The 17591-nt window shown below is 35.3% G+C and overlaps 1 protein-coding gene across 5 annotated transcripts; it reads right to left on the reverse strand.

Moving 5' to 3' along the window:
• Positions 1 to 590: 590 nt before the first annotated feature.
• On the reverse strand, positions 591 to 7721 carry LOC18605694 (ABC transporter C family member 10-like). Of its 5 annotated transcripts, none has more exons than XM_088804397.1 (13): positions 7475 to 7721; positions 7190 to 7255; positions 4747 to 6831; positions 4234 to 4554; positions 4070 to 4156; positions 3368 to 3955; positions 3121 to 3285; positions 2684 to 2978; positions 2311 to 2465; positions 1923 to 2228; positions 1768 to 1831; positions 1445 to 1684; positions 591 to 1069 (listed from the first exon to the last, which is right to left on the reverse strand). In XM_088804397.1, exons 3-13 carry the CDS (start codon positions 6802 to 6804, stop codon positions 957 to 959), a joined length of 4392 nt encoding a protein of 1463 aa, XP_088660523.1. In that variant the 5' UTR covers positions 6805 to 6831; positions 7190 to 7255; positions 7475 to 7721; the 3' UTR covers positions 591 to 956. The 5 variants fall into 5 exon arrangements, with proteins under 5 accessions (XP_088660523.1, XP_088660521.1, XP_017972863.2 ...); XM_088804395.1 differs by having other exon boundaries at positions 2311 to 2525; positions 7475 to 7720; XM_018117374.2 differs by lacking the exon at positions 7190 to 7255 and having other exon boundaries at positions 2311 to 2525; positions 7475 to 7720.
• Between the last annotated feature and the right edge of the window lie 9870 nt (positions 7722 to 17591).

Here is a 17591-nt window from a genome sequence, read left to right on the forward strand (position 1 = left end):
TGAGCTAAGCAAGTTATTGGCATTTTATGACTGATTGATGCACAATTTATCAAAGATTTCAGATTGAAGGGTACATCATCCATTATCATCATGATGCTTCTTTTCTTATTTTCCTAGTTACGTTTCATTCTGCTTTGTGGTGATTCCAGCTAAAACTAATAGCATATAGTTATTCATTCCAAAGAACTTGTGTTAACGGGACTATGTATTTCCACTTAAAAAAAAAAAACCCCAAAATGTACTGATCATTCAACAAAATGATATCCTGTTGGTGCTCCGTTTTCCTTTATGTATAGTCTCACCATTCAGCACCATGAGAAGTGCTCACGGATTATGGTTTTGAATTATCTCAGAGAACAGGGTACAACTGCTTAGTAGATAAGAAATCAATCACAAGCAACTAGATTGTTCTCCAGCTTTAGAAAGGCATGCTACCTAGCAATGCTAGTCCAGTGTATTTTGGTCTGAATATAAGATAAATCTGGCAGTTATGGGTGACACTTGTCCTGCTATGCAGCACTAGAGAAGTTCTAAGCAGAATGTTTAAAGCAATTAAGGAGACGAGAGAATATAGTTGAGCAGTAGAGATCTGTTGAAAGACAGGCAATTATGTTTCATTGCCTTGAGAAACGAGGAGAATGATGTTTGAAAGCATATACAAAGCCCATAATTTTTTTTTTCTCTTGAAAAGTCTGACAATCTCGTTCCTCTCCTGCTTTCTCTGAAGCCAAGTGTAGTATCTGTCCTCTGTACTGTAGGTCTTCAGTTACCCAACCGGGCAGATTCCCTTGAGAACATCTGCAAAATCTACGAGAAGAACTTCTGCTCCCTCTCTCCTTTTCCTTTCTAACCCAGCAACATTTATTATTTAATTTATACATCCTACTTCTTAATTGCACATCTTTTCCATCAAGCTGGGCTGAAATGAGTTTGCCTATGAAAAAGTTATAAGAACTTCAATGCGACTCTGCAGCTTGATAATGGGACCAGTATTCCTTGACAAGTTGCCCAAACAGAGAATCTTCTCTTTCCATCAACTTCGTTGGCTCATCGTACTCCACAAGTTTGCCTGAAATTATAACAAAAACAACCCTCATTCATATTGTGATTTTGCTGGGGCAAAGGAAAAAATATATTGTTAAAGCCGATTCTACTATCAAAGGGCCGGCTCCTTATCTGCCTTGTTCGACCTTCAAGCAGGGGGTTCTGCCACTCGGGGCTTGATTGTCCGAGGGACTGATTCCAGGGAAGGGGTGAGTTTAACAAAAATGTAAAAGAAAAACAGCAAATGAGGCAACATAATGCCCATGCATCAAAAGCTAGTGCACATAAATTTGCCTTGGGAGCTTTTCATATCATAGAAAGATGCCTGCTAAGATGAAAGAATGCAAAGTACATTCATATGTAAAGGTCAATTTTTGATTTCAGCATTAAAGAAACTCACCATCACTGATGGCAAGCACCATGGTGCAATCCATCACAGTTGGTATCCTGTGTGCCACTGTGATAACTGTGCAATCTGCAAATTCGGTGCGAATAGTTTTTTGTAAAATCAAGTCAGTTGCATTATCAATGGACGCAGTTGCTTCGTCAAGCACCAATATCCGACTTCTCCTCAAGAGGGCACGGCCCAAACAAAATAGTTGCCGTTGTCCCATGCTCCAGTTTGATCCATCTTCCACAACTGCAGGACCAATTGGTTTTCGTCAGTGAACAGTCACGACAAAAAGAAGAAGCATACAGCATGATCAAATTTCTGAAACTTACCCAAGGAGTCCAGTCCCTCTTCTTTTTCCTGAACAGCCTCTCGAAGTTGGCACTTGTCAAGAACCTTCAAAATGCAGACAAAAAATCAGCCAAATTCACAATATTCTTAGCATCAACAGGAAGCAAGGAATCATTGGCCAACATTCAAACTTTACCTCCCATATCTCCTGGTCAGTGTGCTGGGATAGAGGATCCAAATTGTATCTCACAGTTCCATTAAAAAGAGTAGGATCCTGAGGTATGATTCCAAAACGAGACCTCAGATCGTGAAGGCCAATAGTACAGATGTCGATGCCATCAACTATGATCTTCCCCCCTGCTGGCTCCACCAGACGGAATAAAGCGCTTATAAGAGTTGTCTTCCCGCTGCCAGTTCGACCAACAATACCAATCTTGTGCCCTCCTTGAAATGTGCAACTGATGCCTCGAAGAACTAATGGTGTATCGGGTCGATATCTGATCTGTTTAAATATATTTTCTCAGTACACTAGTCGTTGCTAGATGGAAGCTCTTTTACATATGTAAATGCAAGACAAATTATACCTGCAAATCACAGATATCCACTTTACCCATAGCTGGCCAATTGGATGGAGGACGATTCTCCTCTATCACTTCGGGGGCTTCACTTGGTATGTACATGTATTGGTTAAGCCTTTCTACAGAAATGATGTAATTTGCTATAGTGCATTGGCTTTGAACTGAAAATACAAGGGACATATTCAGCGAAAGACCATACGAAAGAGTCATCCCAATAAACCCTGCAATAATATTCGTCGGTGTTATAGATTGATATGAAAAAGCCAGTAGCTTAATATTACTCAACGAATTTGTGTCATAAAATCATTCTTCATGAGACTCTTGAATCAGTATAAGAGACTAACAGATCCTTTTAAATAAAATTTTACTATATACTAACCAGAACTGAAAGTCCCAGGAGGAAGCAAAACCATGCAGAAGGCTGCAGAGGCAAGAACAGTAGCACTTAGTGTCTCCAACCGTTGGATCAACCATTCATTTGCTGCAAAACTGTGGAAGAAAGGACTAGCATTAGTGTCAGTGAGGTGAAGGTTCTTAGCAAAGAACCGTTCTTCCTCTTCAAAAGCCCTTATTGTGACGGTTCCTGCTATTGACTCAGCTAGATGGTTTGCTACCAAGGATTTCGTTGTGCCATTTATCCTCATCAACTCTTTTGCAGTGGAAAGGTAATATTTCTGTATACAACCAAAAAAAAAAGTTTTCAAGGTTAGTCAAATTTACTCAATGCCATCTTGAATTTTTCAGATTTCAAAGCAGATGAAGCAACTGTTCCTCCCTGCTAAGTCTATCACTTGAAAGAAACTCGTAGTGTGTTACCTGTAAGCAAATTGCTGCATAGATGACTGGTACTGAAACAAATAGGACTTGCCAAGTAACAACAGCCAGAACTCCAAGATTGCTATAGGCATTTATGGTAGCCCCAACAGTAAAGATTAAGCTGAATGGGACGTCAAGATCAACGATGCTCAGATCAACAGATACCTATATGGAAGAAAGAAGGTATAAATGTCAATTAGGTGAATTACTTTCAGTTACGTCAATATTTTGTGAGTGGGATGCTTACCCGACTTAGTATCCTTCCCAGAGGAGTGGAGTCGTAAAATGACATAGGTGCACGAAAAAGGGAATTTAGTAGCTGTGAAAATAGAGATTTTGAAGATCTAATACCCAAGGTAAATATGAAAAGAGATCTACATAGCAACAATAGTGTTGAGAAAAACCCAATCACCAAATAAACTGCAATCAGTTTCAATGGGCTAACATTAGGATTGTCAACACTAGCAGCCATCCAGGAGTTCTGTGATATCTGACCCCCCACAAACAAAAGGTGACTAAGAGCAGAAATGGAGAAGAACAAAAAGCCTTTGTCCTGATTGAGGTACTGTATGTATGGCTTAAACCCTATATCTCCTCTTTCCCTTTCTTCTTGCTTGATCAGTTGATCACCTTTTGAAATTTTAAACTGTTTTTCCACATAGCTCTTCTTGATCTCTCTAGTGGATGTTCCATGTTTATCGGAAGAGTTAACTTCAGCAACTCTTCCAGAACCAGCAGTTTCTTTATGTGCATTGACAAGGTCCTGAAATTCTTGACTAGAAGCTAATAACTGATGATAAGGAGCTGCTTGCAGGATCTCCCCATCTGACATCAACTGTCAACAAAATCAACATTAGAACAAAAATTTTTGTTATTAAACAGATTTGAAAGAGTGTTCATAGGGAACAAAGAACAGACAATCTTTTATTGTGGGGGAATATATATTAACCAAAACAGAATTAAAAGCAGGCAGGAAATCGACTTGATGCGTCACAAGTAAAACTGCCTTCCCTGAAAGTGCTTCCATAACGTAGTCCTGCAACAACCAATAAGTCAGCTTTCACATAAGTTGACCATAAAGAAAATTGCATGGTGACAGTAGAATGTAGTTACATTAAATAAACTTGTAGCTGTGTGAGCATCCACTGCACTGAATGGATCATCCAAGAGATATATATCAGCGTCCTGATAGAGAGCACGAGCAAGTTGAATTCGCTGCTTCTGACCACCACTAAGATTGACTCCTCTTTCACCAATTTCAGTTAGATCACCATAGGGCATCAACTCAAGGTCCTTCACCAAGGAACACCTCTCAAGCGTTTCTTCATATCTTTGCCTATCCATGGCAGACCCAAATAATATGTTATCTTGTATCGTTCCTGTCTGAATCCAGGCTGTTTGAGAAACATAGGCAATCTTTCCAAATGCTTGAATCTACACATTGGATAATGAAGCAGATTACTAACAGTAAGACTAACTTTATCTGCATGGAAGAGGAAACAAGATTAAGCGCACCTATATATATTTAGACCTGCTAAGAAAAGAAGATAAAAGGCAACAATATGCTAAGAGAATAGGATAAATGCATTCCATCCTTTATATAAAGTATCAAATTTTATGACTTACAGATCCTTGGACGTTAGGGACTTCTCCAAGAATTGAGGCTAACAGGGTTGATTTACCAGAGCCAACTTCTCCACATACAGCCACTTTTCCCCCCATTGTAACGTCTAAAGTTATGTTTCTCAGAGTGGGTTTTGAAGAATTCTCTTCCCAGGAAAACCATCCTGATTTAATAGATATGGCTAAGTCGGCATTCTCCATATGGCGTTTTTGCCGGACGTTTGCACTTTGCAGCTCTGGTGCCTCAAAAAATTTCACAACCCGCTTTAATGCAACCTTCGCTTGAATGACGATCCCAATAACATCAGGTATAGATGTAATGGGATCCTGCACAAGACGTAATGTGGCCACAAAAGTGAAGACATTACTAGCATGCAGAGGAATTTTCAAGAAATAACATGCCCCAAAGGTTGCAGCAGAGACCAAAACAGGAGAGGAATAAAACAGAAAGCCATTATATGCTTTTCGCAACTGCACTGCTGATAACCATTTGTATTCCACAGCCCTTAAATTTTCTATAACTTTCTTAAAATGGCTCTCCCATGCATATAGCTTCAGCACCTTCATGCTTATAAGAGCCTCAGAACTAGCCTTAAGTCTCTCATCTTGTGCAGTCATTAGCTTGCTTTGAAACATGTGCTGTAACTTGGCAAGTGGAGTATTGCACAGGACGGTGAGGATGATAACAACTAGAGCTGCGATCGTGGCTAGTCCCACTGCCCCGAAGAGAATTATTAGAGCAAAACACAGCTGAAGGCTTGTTGTCCATGTCTGATGGAACCAGAAAGGAAACTCTCCAATCCTATAGGCATCAACTGTAACATAATTCGTTATCTCACCACTCGAGTGCATCAGCCTTGCAGCATTGGATAATCTCAATTGCTTCTTATATATTGCTGCAGTGAGCAAAGACCTTACTTTCAGACCGATTAGTCTGGATCGAAAATACCACTGCCTTTGTGACAAAGACTCTAAACTCTTCGCAAAGAAGAGTAATATGGCCAACAAATAACCTTCATATTTGAAACTTCCTTTTCCCTCAGCAACCAAAATGAAAGCATTAAGAAGCAGAGGACCAGAAGACACAGTGAGTATCTTAAGCAAAGCAAAAAATCCGGACACCAAAATCTCTCTCCAGTGGCATAATATTATTGTCTTCAAAATAGATGGCTGTGATGATGGTTTGGCTTGCTTTTGCCTGTTCAGTTGCTCTAAAAACAACAAATAGCAGCTTTTTGCTTTCTCTGCCTCACGTAACTTGGGTATATCTTCTTCCTGAAGAGTCTTCTCCCTACCTTTTCTCATCAAAGAATTCAACCACCAAAAGGAGAATTTACTAAGGAATCCAGCTGTGGAAAATGGGGTAACTTGCGCGTTATAATCAACTTTAGCACTGCCATTGGCCTCAGCATTTAAAGGCGCATAAGCGCCATTTTCATTCGTGTCCTGATCACCATCTTCATGTTTATATCCCTTACACGCACATAGCACCAACAATATTGCTCCAGGTAATGACAGAACATTCAAAACTATATTTACTGTGACTATTTCGTTCAGAATAGCAGCAAAAATGGATAAAACACAAACAATCGCTGCAAATATTAATGCAAGAATCGACAGTAGACGAAGTGGTGTCTTGGGAAGCCGATTACCCCTAAGGCTCACAGTTAAACCCACCAATAACCATGTGCAGCCCTGAAACAGTGCTAGCAACCACCAATTGAAAGGCAATAAAGTCTGAGTTTTCCTCAACTTCTCTTCCAAAATCCAAATGCCAAAGCACAAGTACACCAACCCAAGACAACCATTAAAAACAGCAGAAGCCGTCTGCAAAGCAGAACGATGTCGAAAGCGAGCAGGAATGCCAACTGTTTTCGATGATGACTTCTGAATCATGTTGAATAACAGCATGATTGAGAGCAGAATATCGAAACAAATTATCATCGCTTGATTAATGCACGAAGAGGGATGAGTGAGATGCCAAAAGGTAGAATTGCATGGCTTTCCATCACTATCTGAACAAGCAGGTTCCCCACAGAACATAGTCCATAAATGCTCCATCTTTGCTCTTTTCCTTGATCTTCAAACCTGCATATACCACAAGAATACCTTACAGTAAGAAATTAGTAGAGTAGTAGGACATAAGATCTTCAAAACATCAAACAGAAAAAAGAAACTTTAATCAATTCTAAGAATACTTTACAATAAAAAAGTTAATAAGCAACTATGAAGTCCAACTGTCCAACTCCAAAAAGAATGGAAAGTAATAAAATAAAAAGGATCTTTAAAGAGCAAGCAAGATAGCTTGCAACCGGCGGGCTATCATTAGAAGTAGAAAGATTCTTTGAAGGCAAACGAAAAGCAAAACATTAATGCCCATAAAAAAGAATTGACTGACCACTGATTTAGGGGAAGAACTCAAGATTTGAACACTCAAGTAACATACCTATCAATTGGTCAGAAGACAAGGAACTCAGCAAATGGTTTCCAAAAGACTCTTGTGTATATGCTCCTATCACAGAAACCAATTCAAGTCGAAGCAAATCAAAACCAAAAGTTACCTAAAAGCAAAATCCAGAAAGCAACAAAGGAGGAACCGCCAATCATCAAGAACGTTTCTCGTTATGTTAAACTAAGAAAACTTCAACGTGGGTTCATGAGCAGGTTGTAAAAAGCCCGACATGGTAACTGCATGATTGTATAATATAACGAAAGAAAAAACAATGCTTACGAAATCGATTAATTGCGGTTCGTTGTAAAGCCGGAGGGAAGCATTCAAAGCAAATGATGAATGGAAATAACTGCCCCAAACACAACCCCTTTTATTCTTCTTTTACGAAAGGAATTAATACACAAACATAAAACTAACCAGGGAAATGATTACACGAAACCCGAAATCTTCTCAAAAAGTGTCTCCTCGTATTACAGAACAAGTTAATTTATTAGGATTTGTTTTTCAACTTCATTTCTTATATTCTTTCAGAAAAATCACAAATATTTGGTTTATGGGTCAAAGGCTCTACCTCCATATAAATCTTACGTTTTTTTGTTTAAACAAATTTAAAATTTTTCTTTTTAAGTAAAAAAATATACATTAATCAATTAATTAAATATTTAAATACTTTTACATAAACCTTAATTGTTACGAATAATTTAATATATTTTGAATGCTTTGAAAGCGAAAAGTGAGAGATGAAGCAAAACACCTATAATTACTATCGCAACCACAAATTTACGTAAAGTAACTTAGGATTTCCCATTAATTTTCTTCGCTGTAAGTCAGTACGGCCTAATTAGTGTGGCCGACGTGGCTCAATTTAATAATTTAAGCCGACATAACAAACATTTTCTGAGCACCAGCCAAGCTCAATCGCTCAACTCAACTCAACGACTCACCTCTGCCCTCGTTTGGCAGAAAATTTTCCTCTCATAGAAAACGCAAGGACCATGTGTTTCTTTATTTTTATTATTATTTTTTTAAAAGCTGAATATTCATTCACAAGAAAAGATCTTTCTTTTTATATTACTAGATTTTACCCCAGCTTTGCACTCGGGTTAAAAAAAATTATTGTAAGAAATGTTTATGGCCAAAAAAGATATAAAATTTTTCATACAAAAGGAACGGGTATACATTCATTTGCACCTATTCAAGTGAAAGTGAATGATCAAAATAAAAATTAAGATCATTATTCACTCTTCAATTTGTTATGTTTGCTTTAAATAAAAAATATAAGGTAATGTTTATAAATTTATACACTGATTTATAAATATAAGCTCATCATAATTAAACATTTTATAGTTGACTATTCTTGATTTCATTGCTTTAGTGCTTAAGTCTACGGTGAAAATCCTTCCTTTACTGATCAATACTTTTTGGTGGTTAAGGAATATCTTTGTTTTTTACATATTCTCCTTCACCGATTTTCTCTTCAAGTTGAATCATCAAGGTAGACTCCTGCTCAACTATATTTCATATGTCAAAGAAATTGTAAGTAATTAAACAAACTAAGGAACAAAATGAAAAAGAAATGAAATGATATTTTATGACAATCTGAAAGTTTTTAGTCGAGGAGATAAATTGGAGAAAAATATTTTTGATTGAGAAGTGTAAGTTCCCATTCCCTTAAATAAATCATAAATAATTGTAATTTTTAACCGAACAAGTGACAGAAAGTCTGATAATGTGACCATTGGTCATTGCCCGCTTCAAAAGGCCAAGGCAAAGCTGGTTAGGGAGTTTGGTTGTTGGCAATACAACTCAACTTCATAATCATCGCTTCACTGTGATCCGTCCATACTTCATAAAGATTCAAAACACAAAGACTACAGTATTTCATGGATGATTGAAAAGGCATGGTGGATATGAGAAGACTCACCCGAAGAACCAAAACATGAAAACAAATTCAGGCCAGCCACGTCGCCCAGTCGTACAAATCACAGTGGCTTTTTCAAATCCCCATAAACCACAAACTTTCACGTGAGTTTGAAAATAGAGAAGAGCAAGGTAGAAAGAAAAGGAAGGAGGCGAAAAAACAAAAAAACCTAACGCTAGAGTTAAGGGATGTAGGCATGCGGCCCGCTCAAGTTGACCCTTCAACGAAAGCAAGACCAAAGACTTAAAAATCTTCTTGAAAAGGTCACGTGTCAACCTCTGGAAGCCCCAACGTGATAAATTGTGGGAGCAGCCCTGGGTCTTCTTTTTATATTAAGTTATAGATTATCATTTTGTTTTCTTTTTCAAACTTTAACTTGTGAGTTTCTTCGTCCAAAACCCCACACCTCTGCATATTACATTAATTAATTGTTGAGCTCTTTGTCGGATAGCAATAATTAGATGTACATGATATTTTCTTGAAAGACAAGTGCACTTTTGGGGCATATCTACGGTGTCCATATTTTATTAGAATATTAGTTAGCAATAATTAAGTAGCAACACTGATTAGTTGTTTTATAATGTTGAGCTCTTTATTGGATACCCTCAACCGTAGGTAGAAGCATACTCTAAGCTCAGCCCACTCCCCATAGGAATTTAGATTATGATTATATTGTTTTATTTGATTCGATTCCTTCTGCTTCCACCAGCGAAAGTACTCTGTCAAAATGAAACCTTGGCTACAGAAAGCACCAAAAAGCCACCATTAACATTTCAGAGCCTTTTGACCCAATATAATTCGACTAAATCTACAGTTCTACCCAATATAATTCGTCCATGTGTAAATAACAATTGGATAGTACTTAATGATAGCTTATTAGTGATTTTTTTTATATTTGAGGGAAAGGGAATTTAATTGCTCTTTTTTAGAGAAAGATCATGCACCATTCAATTAGTTAAATATTTAAATGTAATCAGTAATTAATTATTAAATGATTCAATTGAGCAACCAATAATTTATTTCAAATTTAGTTTAATTAACTAATTTCTAATTATAGAAATATTAGCCAAAAACAAAGAAAGAAACAAAGAGAAGTCCTTTTACCTTCCACATTTTGCATCTCATATATCAAAGCACAGAGTGTAGCTCAACTCATTCACATGTCTTAATTTAAGATAATGTAAATGTTCATCTATTCATACATACAGACAAATTTCTCATCTTCATTGACCCACCAAGTTCGAAAATTGAGACTTTGTGTCTTGTAATTTGAAGTTGTAACTCACTCAACCTTCCAAAATGTTACAAGACAAATGAAGAGCAGTCAAACAGTGGTCCCCTCGATAGAGTGATAGACAATACTTCTAGAATAAAGCCAGACAGCACTATGTGAAATGGACGAAATTCATAAATGCAAGGATAAGATTTTTGAAGTCGCTTTACCAAAGAGAGAGATCATATATACAGGTTCTTCTATCATTCTCAACTTGCATATAAGTTATAAATCCGCTCTTTTAAGGAAACGATATTTTACTCTTTCATGTGTATTATATGATGGATTTAGTTATGAACGGCATACTCAAAATATATAATAAAAAAATAAAATTTTAAAAATAAACAATCAAAATATACCACCACGAATGAATCACCTTAATGATATTTAACACATAAAAATATAAAATCAATTATTATTTAAAAAGTTACCTTATCTAGTAATTTCGAAATCATAAGACACTTCTCAAAATAATTCCATGAACACTACAAAGAGCAAAAATCTTAGGACTTTCAATAGTAGTACACACAAAACGGAGAGTTTTTAACTATATTTTGTGTTAGCAAAAAGGACAACAATTGTACTTTTTTTTTTCACAATTTTAGCCGAATCTCTCTTGAAAATTGCTTCATAAGTAATTTTCTCTTTCACACAAAAGGAGTGACGGCAAAAAGAGAAAAACGCTTTTTCTTTTTTTGATAAAAACTAGGTTTTCTTTAATTATAAAAAACTCTCATATAAAAAATAGTTAAAATGTGACTTATATAGTTAAGTTAAAATAACTTCTATTTTACAATTAAACTCTTAATATTATAACGCATTATAATATTGAGTCAATTACTTAATTAAACTCTTTTAATTAAATCATTAGAAATTAAAATCAAATTAATTTTCTTTATATTTTACGATCAAGGCCTTATAATTTAACTATTTATAATTATGCTTAAAACTTAATTAAACTCCTTTAATTAAGTTTATAAAAGTTAATTACCTAGCATGTGATTTAAGTCTAACTTAAATCATCACTCTCCAAATTTAATTCAAATGCAATAATTATGTGTGACCAATTAGGTTCCTACCATATTGTCAATGAAATTGATTAATGACTTAATTGATTAATATAAATTTTAATAAAATAATTTATAATTAATTTCATAAATCAATATTGGCATCTAGCAATGTATCATGGCCACCCAATTGTTAAGAGAGTCAAAGGATTTTTTGACAATCTTTCAATGTACAATTTATCAATATAATTCATTCCTTCATCATATATCATAGATATAATAAAAACTTGGTATAGTGTCTACTCTTATTGACTTCCATGATCGTTCCTACAATTATAACATTAGCTTTATAGAGACTTATGAAACTTTTTAATAATCTCCATGTCGCCTTGGCCAAGAATTTCAATAAGCTAATGTTAACCAAAAACTGATAAGATATGTCCTTTAAAATATTTAGAGTGACAATCCCTATCTTGACCATTCATTTACCTTCACATGCTTCATACTATACCCAAAAGTATCTTATTTTGGCATCCTTAATTAGGCACCCATAGAGATGTAATTAAAGTATAGCACTCCACATATAAGATAATCTGGTGTTTCAAGTCTAGAGAGTATTTACATGACTGACACATGAGAAGTGTTGCATAAACATTATTGTGTATTACCAAATGCACTTCTCATGGCGGGTTATGTTCAATAAACTTGCTCTTCTAGGCAAGCACCTATATTCTAGTTTCTAATACTTCAATTTATGATATTGATTGCTTATTTCCAAAGTAAAGAACATAGAATTTACTAATCACTAAGTATCATTATCCTCCAGTCTTAATGATACATTGATCAGGAACATTTTGAAATTATACTTTGATGCATAGGTGTAGACACCAATTTTTTTTAAAAAAATAAAAATTAAAAAATAATTAAATAATTAAAAAATAAAAAAATAAAAAAATGAAATGATGAATGAACAGGAAGGGACTGAGCGTGTGCTCAGCCCCTTCCCCAGTCCATCATTACAAGGTATGAAAGCCCCTGAAAGGTAGTCGGATTTGGGGAGGAGTGGTCACCTCTAGCTACCAACCCCTCCTACTTGCCAGAGCCTTTGTGAAATCATGCTCAGAAGAGCATGATTTCACCTCTGGATTGTCCAAATTTTTGGACAATCTAATTCTTAAAAGGAGGGGTTTCAAGCCGATGGGTGAGGGATTTTTTTGAAAGCCAGAAAGCGTAGCCAAAAAAAAAAAACCAGAAAGAAAACATTTCAAAAATTTTAGAAAAGCGACAAAAAGAAACATAGATCCAACAACCAAAAATAAAAAAAATTCTAAGATCTAGCAACCAACTACCCTAACCACAATCAACAATAAAAAATATAAATACAAAAAATATATAAAATATAAAAAAAGGGGGGCTGGAGGGTGATTTTAGTGTATTTTTGGTTTGGTTATTTTAGGAGGAGTTTGGGTGTTTGTTGCCGATTTTTTGGTGGGGGTTTTGTGCCGCCGGTGGGGTGTTTAAGTTTGGGGGTGCCGTCGGTTAGGAGGAGGGGAGCTGGTTTCGTCGTCGATTGGGAAAAAGGGGTTTGGTCTCGTCGTCGGCAAAAGGAAAGAGTTCAAGAAGCAGATCCGAGCGGCACCGACGGTAGGGAGAGGTCCGATCGGTAGTAAAGGAAGGGAGAGTGAAGGTCGACAACGAAAGATGGGCCTTGGTTTGAAGCTAGACAGAAGGGAGAGGGTGACCGACTAGAGAGAGAAGAAGGAAGGTGAAAATAAGGAAGAAAAGAAAAAAAAAAGCTTTTATACTAAACAGAAGAGAGCAAGACGGTGCCGTTTTAGTGGAGTGGGGGAATTGAAAGGTCAAGGCCTAAACGGTGCCGTTTCGAGTGGCTCTACAAGCACCAAACGGTGTGTTTTGAATTCTGCCTTGTGGGCCTCAAGAAACAGATCGGGTGTAGCAGATTTGGGCTTCTGCGGGCCATTGAGTTGGGCTAATCTGAGCCCAGAAAGGTATAACCTTTCTCTTTGGTTTGGGCTTATTTCAATTGATTTTGGGTTAACCCATTTTGTTAAATAAATTACATTTTTTTGTTGTTATGATTTAAACCATATTAGGAAAAGTTATTTATATATACGTATATATATATTATGAATGCTTCTTTTAATGCTAGAAAAATAAAAAAAATAATGATAGTAGTAATAAAAAATAATAGTAAAGATGCATAGTTTAAAAGAATATATATATATATATATATATATAATAAATAAATAGCAAGAAAATTCATAATAGATTTAGTTTTTTTTTAAATATAGTAATAATAATAAATAAATGAGAAGAATAAAAAAGAAAAATGAAATGATTATTTGAGAAATTCCACCTAAGAAAGGTAAAGAGTTGCCTCTTTTAAGTGAAATTTTTTTTTTAGTGCAAAGTTCGAGACGAATTTTCACCGAAGCGTTGGGATAAATCCGAACTCTAAACTTCAATACCTATTAAGTCAAATTATCGTCGTAAAAAATAAATTTACATAATGTTGCATTTGAACTTAAATTAATATAATTAGTTAATCAGCTTAAATAAATACTACTAAATAGAGTTAATTTAGTCGTTAAAAAAATAAATTAATTAATTGTTTATTTGATAAGCTATATAATCAAGTAAAATATTAATCAAAAACGTTAATTAAAGAATATGGATCTAAATAGAAAACAAAAAAATATAAAAAATATATATATAATAAAATAAACAAATTATCCACACAAAAAATAATAAATAGTAATAAACGTATAAATAAGGTGATAAATTATTAAACACATAATTTGATGAATTATGAACCACGTAAGTCAACAAACGCGTGCATGTAGATATCATCATTTTATCCTGTCATAGCATGCCACATTTATCTTTTAAATGGTGAGAGAGTTCCGATGATGGGATTTCCCCGAAAGGCTTGTAGAGACGAGTTTTTTCAGGGATATCTCTAGGTGAGAAAAATTTCGAGACTTCACCAAAGCGTTGGGATGATCTTCAAATGATTTTTCAATAAAAGATTGCCGACCACATTATTTAAAATAAACAAGTCATGACATCATTTTACGCTTGTATTATATGCATACATAAAACCAAATAAAAAAATCAGTTGGCCAATTTAATAAAAAATTAGTTAATAAGCAGGGATTAAATCAAAAGTAGACTATAATAGGATAACTTAAGATTAAATGATACTGTTCGTGGAACGGGCGCTACGGAGGTGCTAACGCTTCTCCGTGCATAACCGCACTCCCGAACCCATCTAAAAAACATGGATCAGTTCTCGTTCTTTCGACAAATCTAAAATTAATTTAGGATTTCGTCAATTAGAATCAGATTAATAGGTGACCAATCACACTTAGATAAAAAAGATTGGTGGCGACTCCTAAACAACATTTAATTTTCGCCTGCGTCTAGCGGACGGGTTCTCGAACCCACATGTTACGACAATATGGATCTCATAATTGCAACCCGTTATAGTTTCCTTACAAGGCATATTAATCTTATGGACTTCATCCAATTAGACTTATAACTCATTATAATTAATATCTTATTGATGAAAAACAATCTCTAATTATTCAATGTGAATGATATTGTTACATTATTGGAATCAAACCTTAACCAATTCCAATTGATTGCAGGGCTCATCCTAACAACATATATATATATATATATATATATATATATATATATTTATTTATATGTATGTATGTATATGAAATATTTTACCTTTTTTTATGAGAAAAAATATTTGACCTTAATTAAACTAGTGACAAATAATTTTTGATTAGGTCTAAATAGAACAACATTGTAGTAGTTAAAAATATAATCGTAGCTGCTCATGATTTGAGGCCATATTTCAACCAAGACAAAAACATTGCTAATATTTATATATGAATGGTGGGGGTAATGTCGTAACGTGAAGGTCCGAGAACCTAACCGCCAGACGTGAGTGAAAACTCTATAACTAGGAGTCACCACCAATCTTTTTTCTACATGCGATTGGCCACTTATTGACTCGATTCTAATCGACAAAGTCTTAAATTAATTTTAAACCCGTCGAAAGAACCTTAAATTGGTCTACGTTTTTCTAGGTCTAGGTTCGGGAGTACGGTTACGCCCATGGAAGGATTAGCACCCTCGGGACACCCGTTCCATGAATGGTATCATTTTTAGATTATCCTATTGGGCTTTAATCTTTAAGTTCATTATATTTTCTTACTATTATTCACTTATTTTATCTCCTATTTATTAAATTATTTTACTTGGTTTTAAAATGAAATGTAAATGTGAGGTAAGATGAAATGCATGGCGTGAGATAAAAATGTCAGACGAATAACCTTTTTATCGATGATATTTTCTCGGATCTGCCTATCATACTGGTGGGACTCGGGGTATTCTCTCACCTAGGGAATTATCCGAGAAACTCACCTTCACAAATTCAACGAATAATTCTCATCATCGGGGTTATCGTATGTTTTTCTTTAAAAATAATATTTTCGTGAATAATGAACCTAATACGAGCGAAAACCTTTTATTAAAGATGTTTCCCGAGCCCTCCCATCATACTGGTGGGACCCGAGGACATCTTTTCACCTATAAAACTTTTCGAGAAATACTCGCCTTCGCAAGATCCTCGAAAAATCCCATCATCGGGGCTTAACATATAAACAAAAATACTTATATGTAATGGTATGCATGATGCAATAGAAATATATGTTATGTTTGTGAAGTTTATGCTTATTTTATTTTTATTTTTTATATATTTTTTATTATTATGTTTTTTTATTTTTCCCATTTTATCTATTTATTATTATTTTTATTTATTTTTTTTAATTATTGTCATGGGTATTAATATTTTTTCAAATTTTTATTATTATTATTATTTTTTGGACAAATTAAATATAGCATCTATTTTTATATTTATTTATTATTTTTTCTTAAAACTAATTTTTATGTAGTAAAATTTTATTTATTTAAAGTAAAAATCTCGAAATCTCAAAATCGAAGCCCTCCCATCGTATTGGTGGAGCCTTAATTTGGATTTCGGACCTAGGAAAAATTAACCCGGGATTGCGACTCCTCGCGTCCCGACCAATCATCCCATCATCGGTAAGGAAATAAATTCTTACTTTATTTATAAAAATAATTCTTTTTTTTATACCATTTTCATATTTATATATTTATCTAGACTTAAACATTTATTTATTTCCTATTTGTAATTTTCTATATTTTTCAAAATCCCTAACCATGATAAAACTTTTGATTCTCTTCCTTAATTATCTTATACTTATCATGCTCCTCAACACCACTAGGCCAATCAACAAGTTTATAGAACAAATAAAGGAGAGGACTTTACCTTGTTTGGGCTCAAGGGTTGACCCAAAGTAATTGACCCACTATGCAGCGCCCAAAGCCGGTGTCCTCAGCTCACCAAGCCTTCCTAAAATGCACCGCCCCGGTGCTTGAGCAACTGCAGCTCCCAAGTGCCCCAAAAATAACGACGTTGTCCGAAGAAGAAGAACCTTTTGGATGGCCTAATGCGACGTCGTTTCAAGGCTTTCAAACCCCAAGTATATAAACTATTTTTTCCTCTCTCAGCGTCTCTTTCACTCACTTTCTCTCTCTAGTGACAGCACCCCTTTTCCAGCTCTATCGTCGTCGCTCTTCACCCTTCTTTTTCTGCTCTCTCCTTTTGTCGGTTGGATCCCCACTCTCTCCACCGATCCTGGTGCCGTGGTGATCGGTTTTCTCTCTCCCTCTCTCTATGCCCATCGACGACGGGACCCAAAGCTCCTACAAGCCGCCTTTCATCGAATCTGGTGCAGCAGTGATCGACTCTCTCTCTCTCTCTCTCTTTCTATGCCCGCCGGCCAAAACCCCCCAAAATCTATTTCAAAAGACGGCAGGAGACCCAAAATCCACTCCTCCCTAAACCGACGGCTATGCCAACCAAAGAACAACCTCCCTAAAATTAAAATATCCCCTTAAAATGAGCCAAAAAAATCACCCAAAAGACCCAACCATTCTCTCTCTCATTGTACATATTTTCTAATTTTTTTTTGTATTTTTTTGGTTGTGGATTGGTTGTTTTTGGTTGCTAGAAGGTCTAGGGTATTTTTGATTGCGGCTAATTATTTTGGTTCCTGGTTTTTTTCTGATTGT

The sequence above is a fragment of the Theobroma cacao genome, chromosome 3, assembly GCF_053813885.1.
Source record: "Theobroma cacao isolate CCN51 chromosome 3, ASM5381388v1, whole genome shotgun sequence".
Classification (NCBI taxonomy): Eukaryota; Viridiplantae; Streptophyta; class Magnoliopsida; order Malvales; family Malvaceae; genus Theobroma; species Theobroma cacao.

What these genes read in the sequence shown, in the direction of transcription:
- LOC18605694 (XM_018117374.2), bottom strand. Translation starts at nt 6,804, where the DNA reads ATGGAGCATTTATGGACTATGTTCTGTGGGGAACCTGCTTGTTCAGAT. An exon ending in CAGCTACAAGTTTATTTAAT is followed by an intron (nt 4,157 to 4,233) that starts GTAACTACATTC and finishes TGGTTGTTGCAG; the next exon opens with GACTACGTTATGGAAGCACT. An exon ending in GGTGCTTGCCATCAGTGATG is followed by an intron (nt 1,070 to 1,444) that starts GTGAGTTTCTTT and finishes TTATAATTTCAG; the next exon opens with GCAAACTTGTGGAGTACGAT.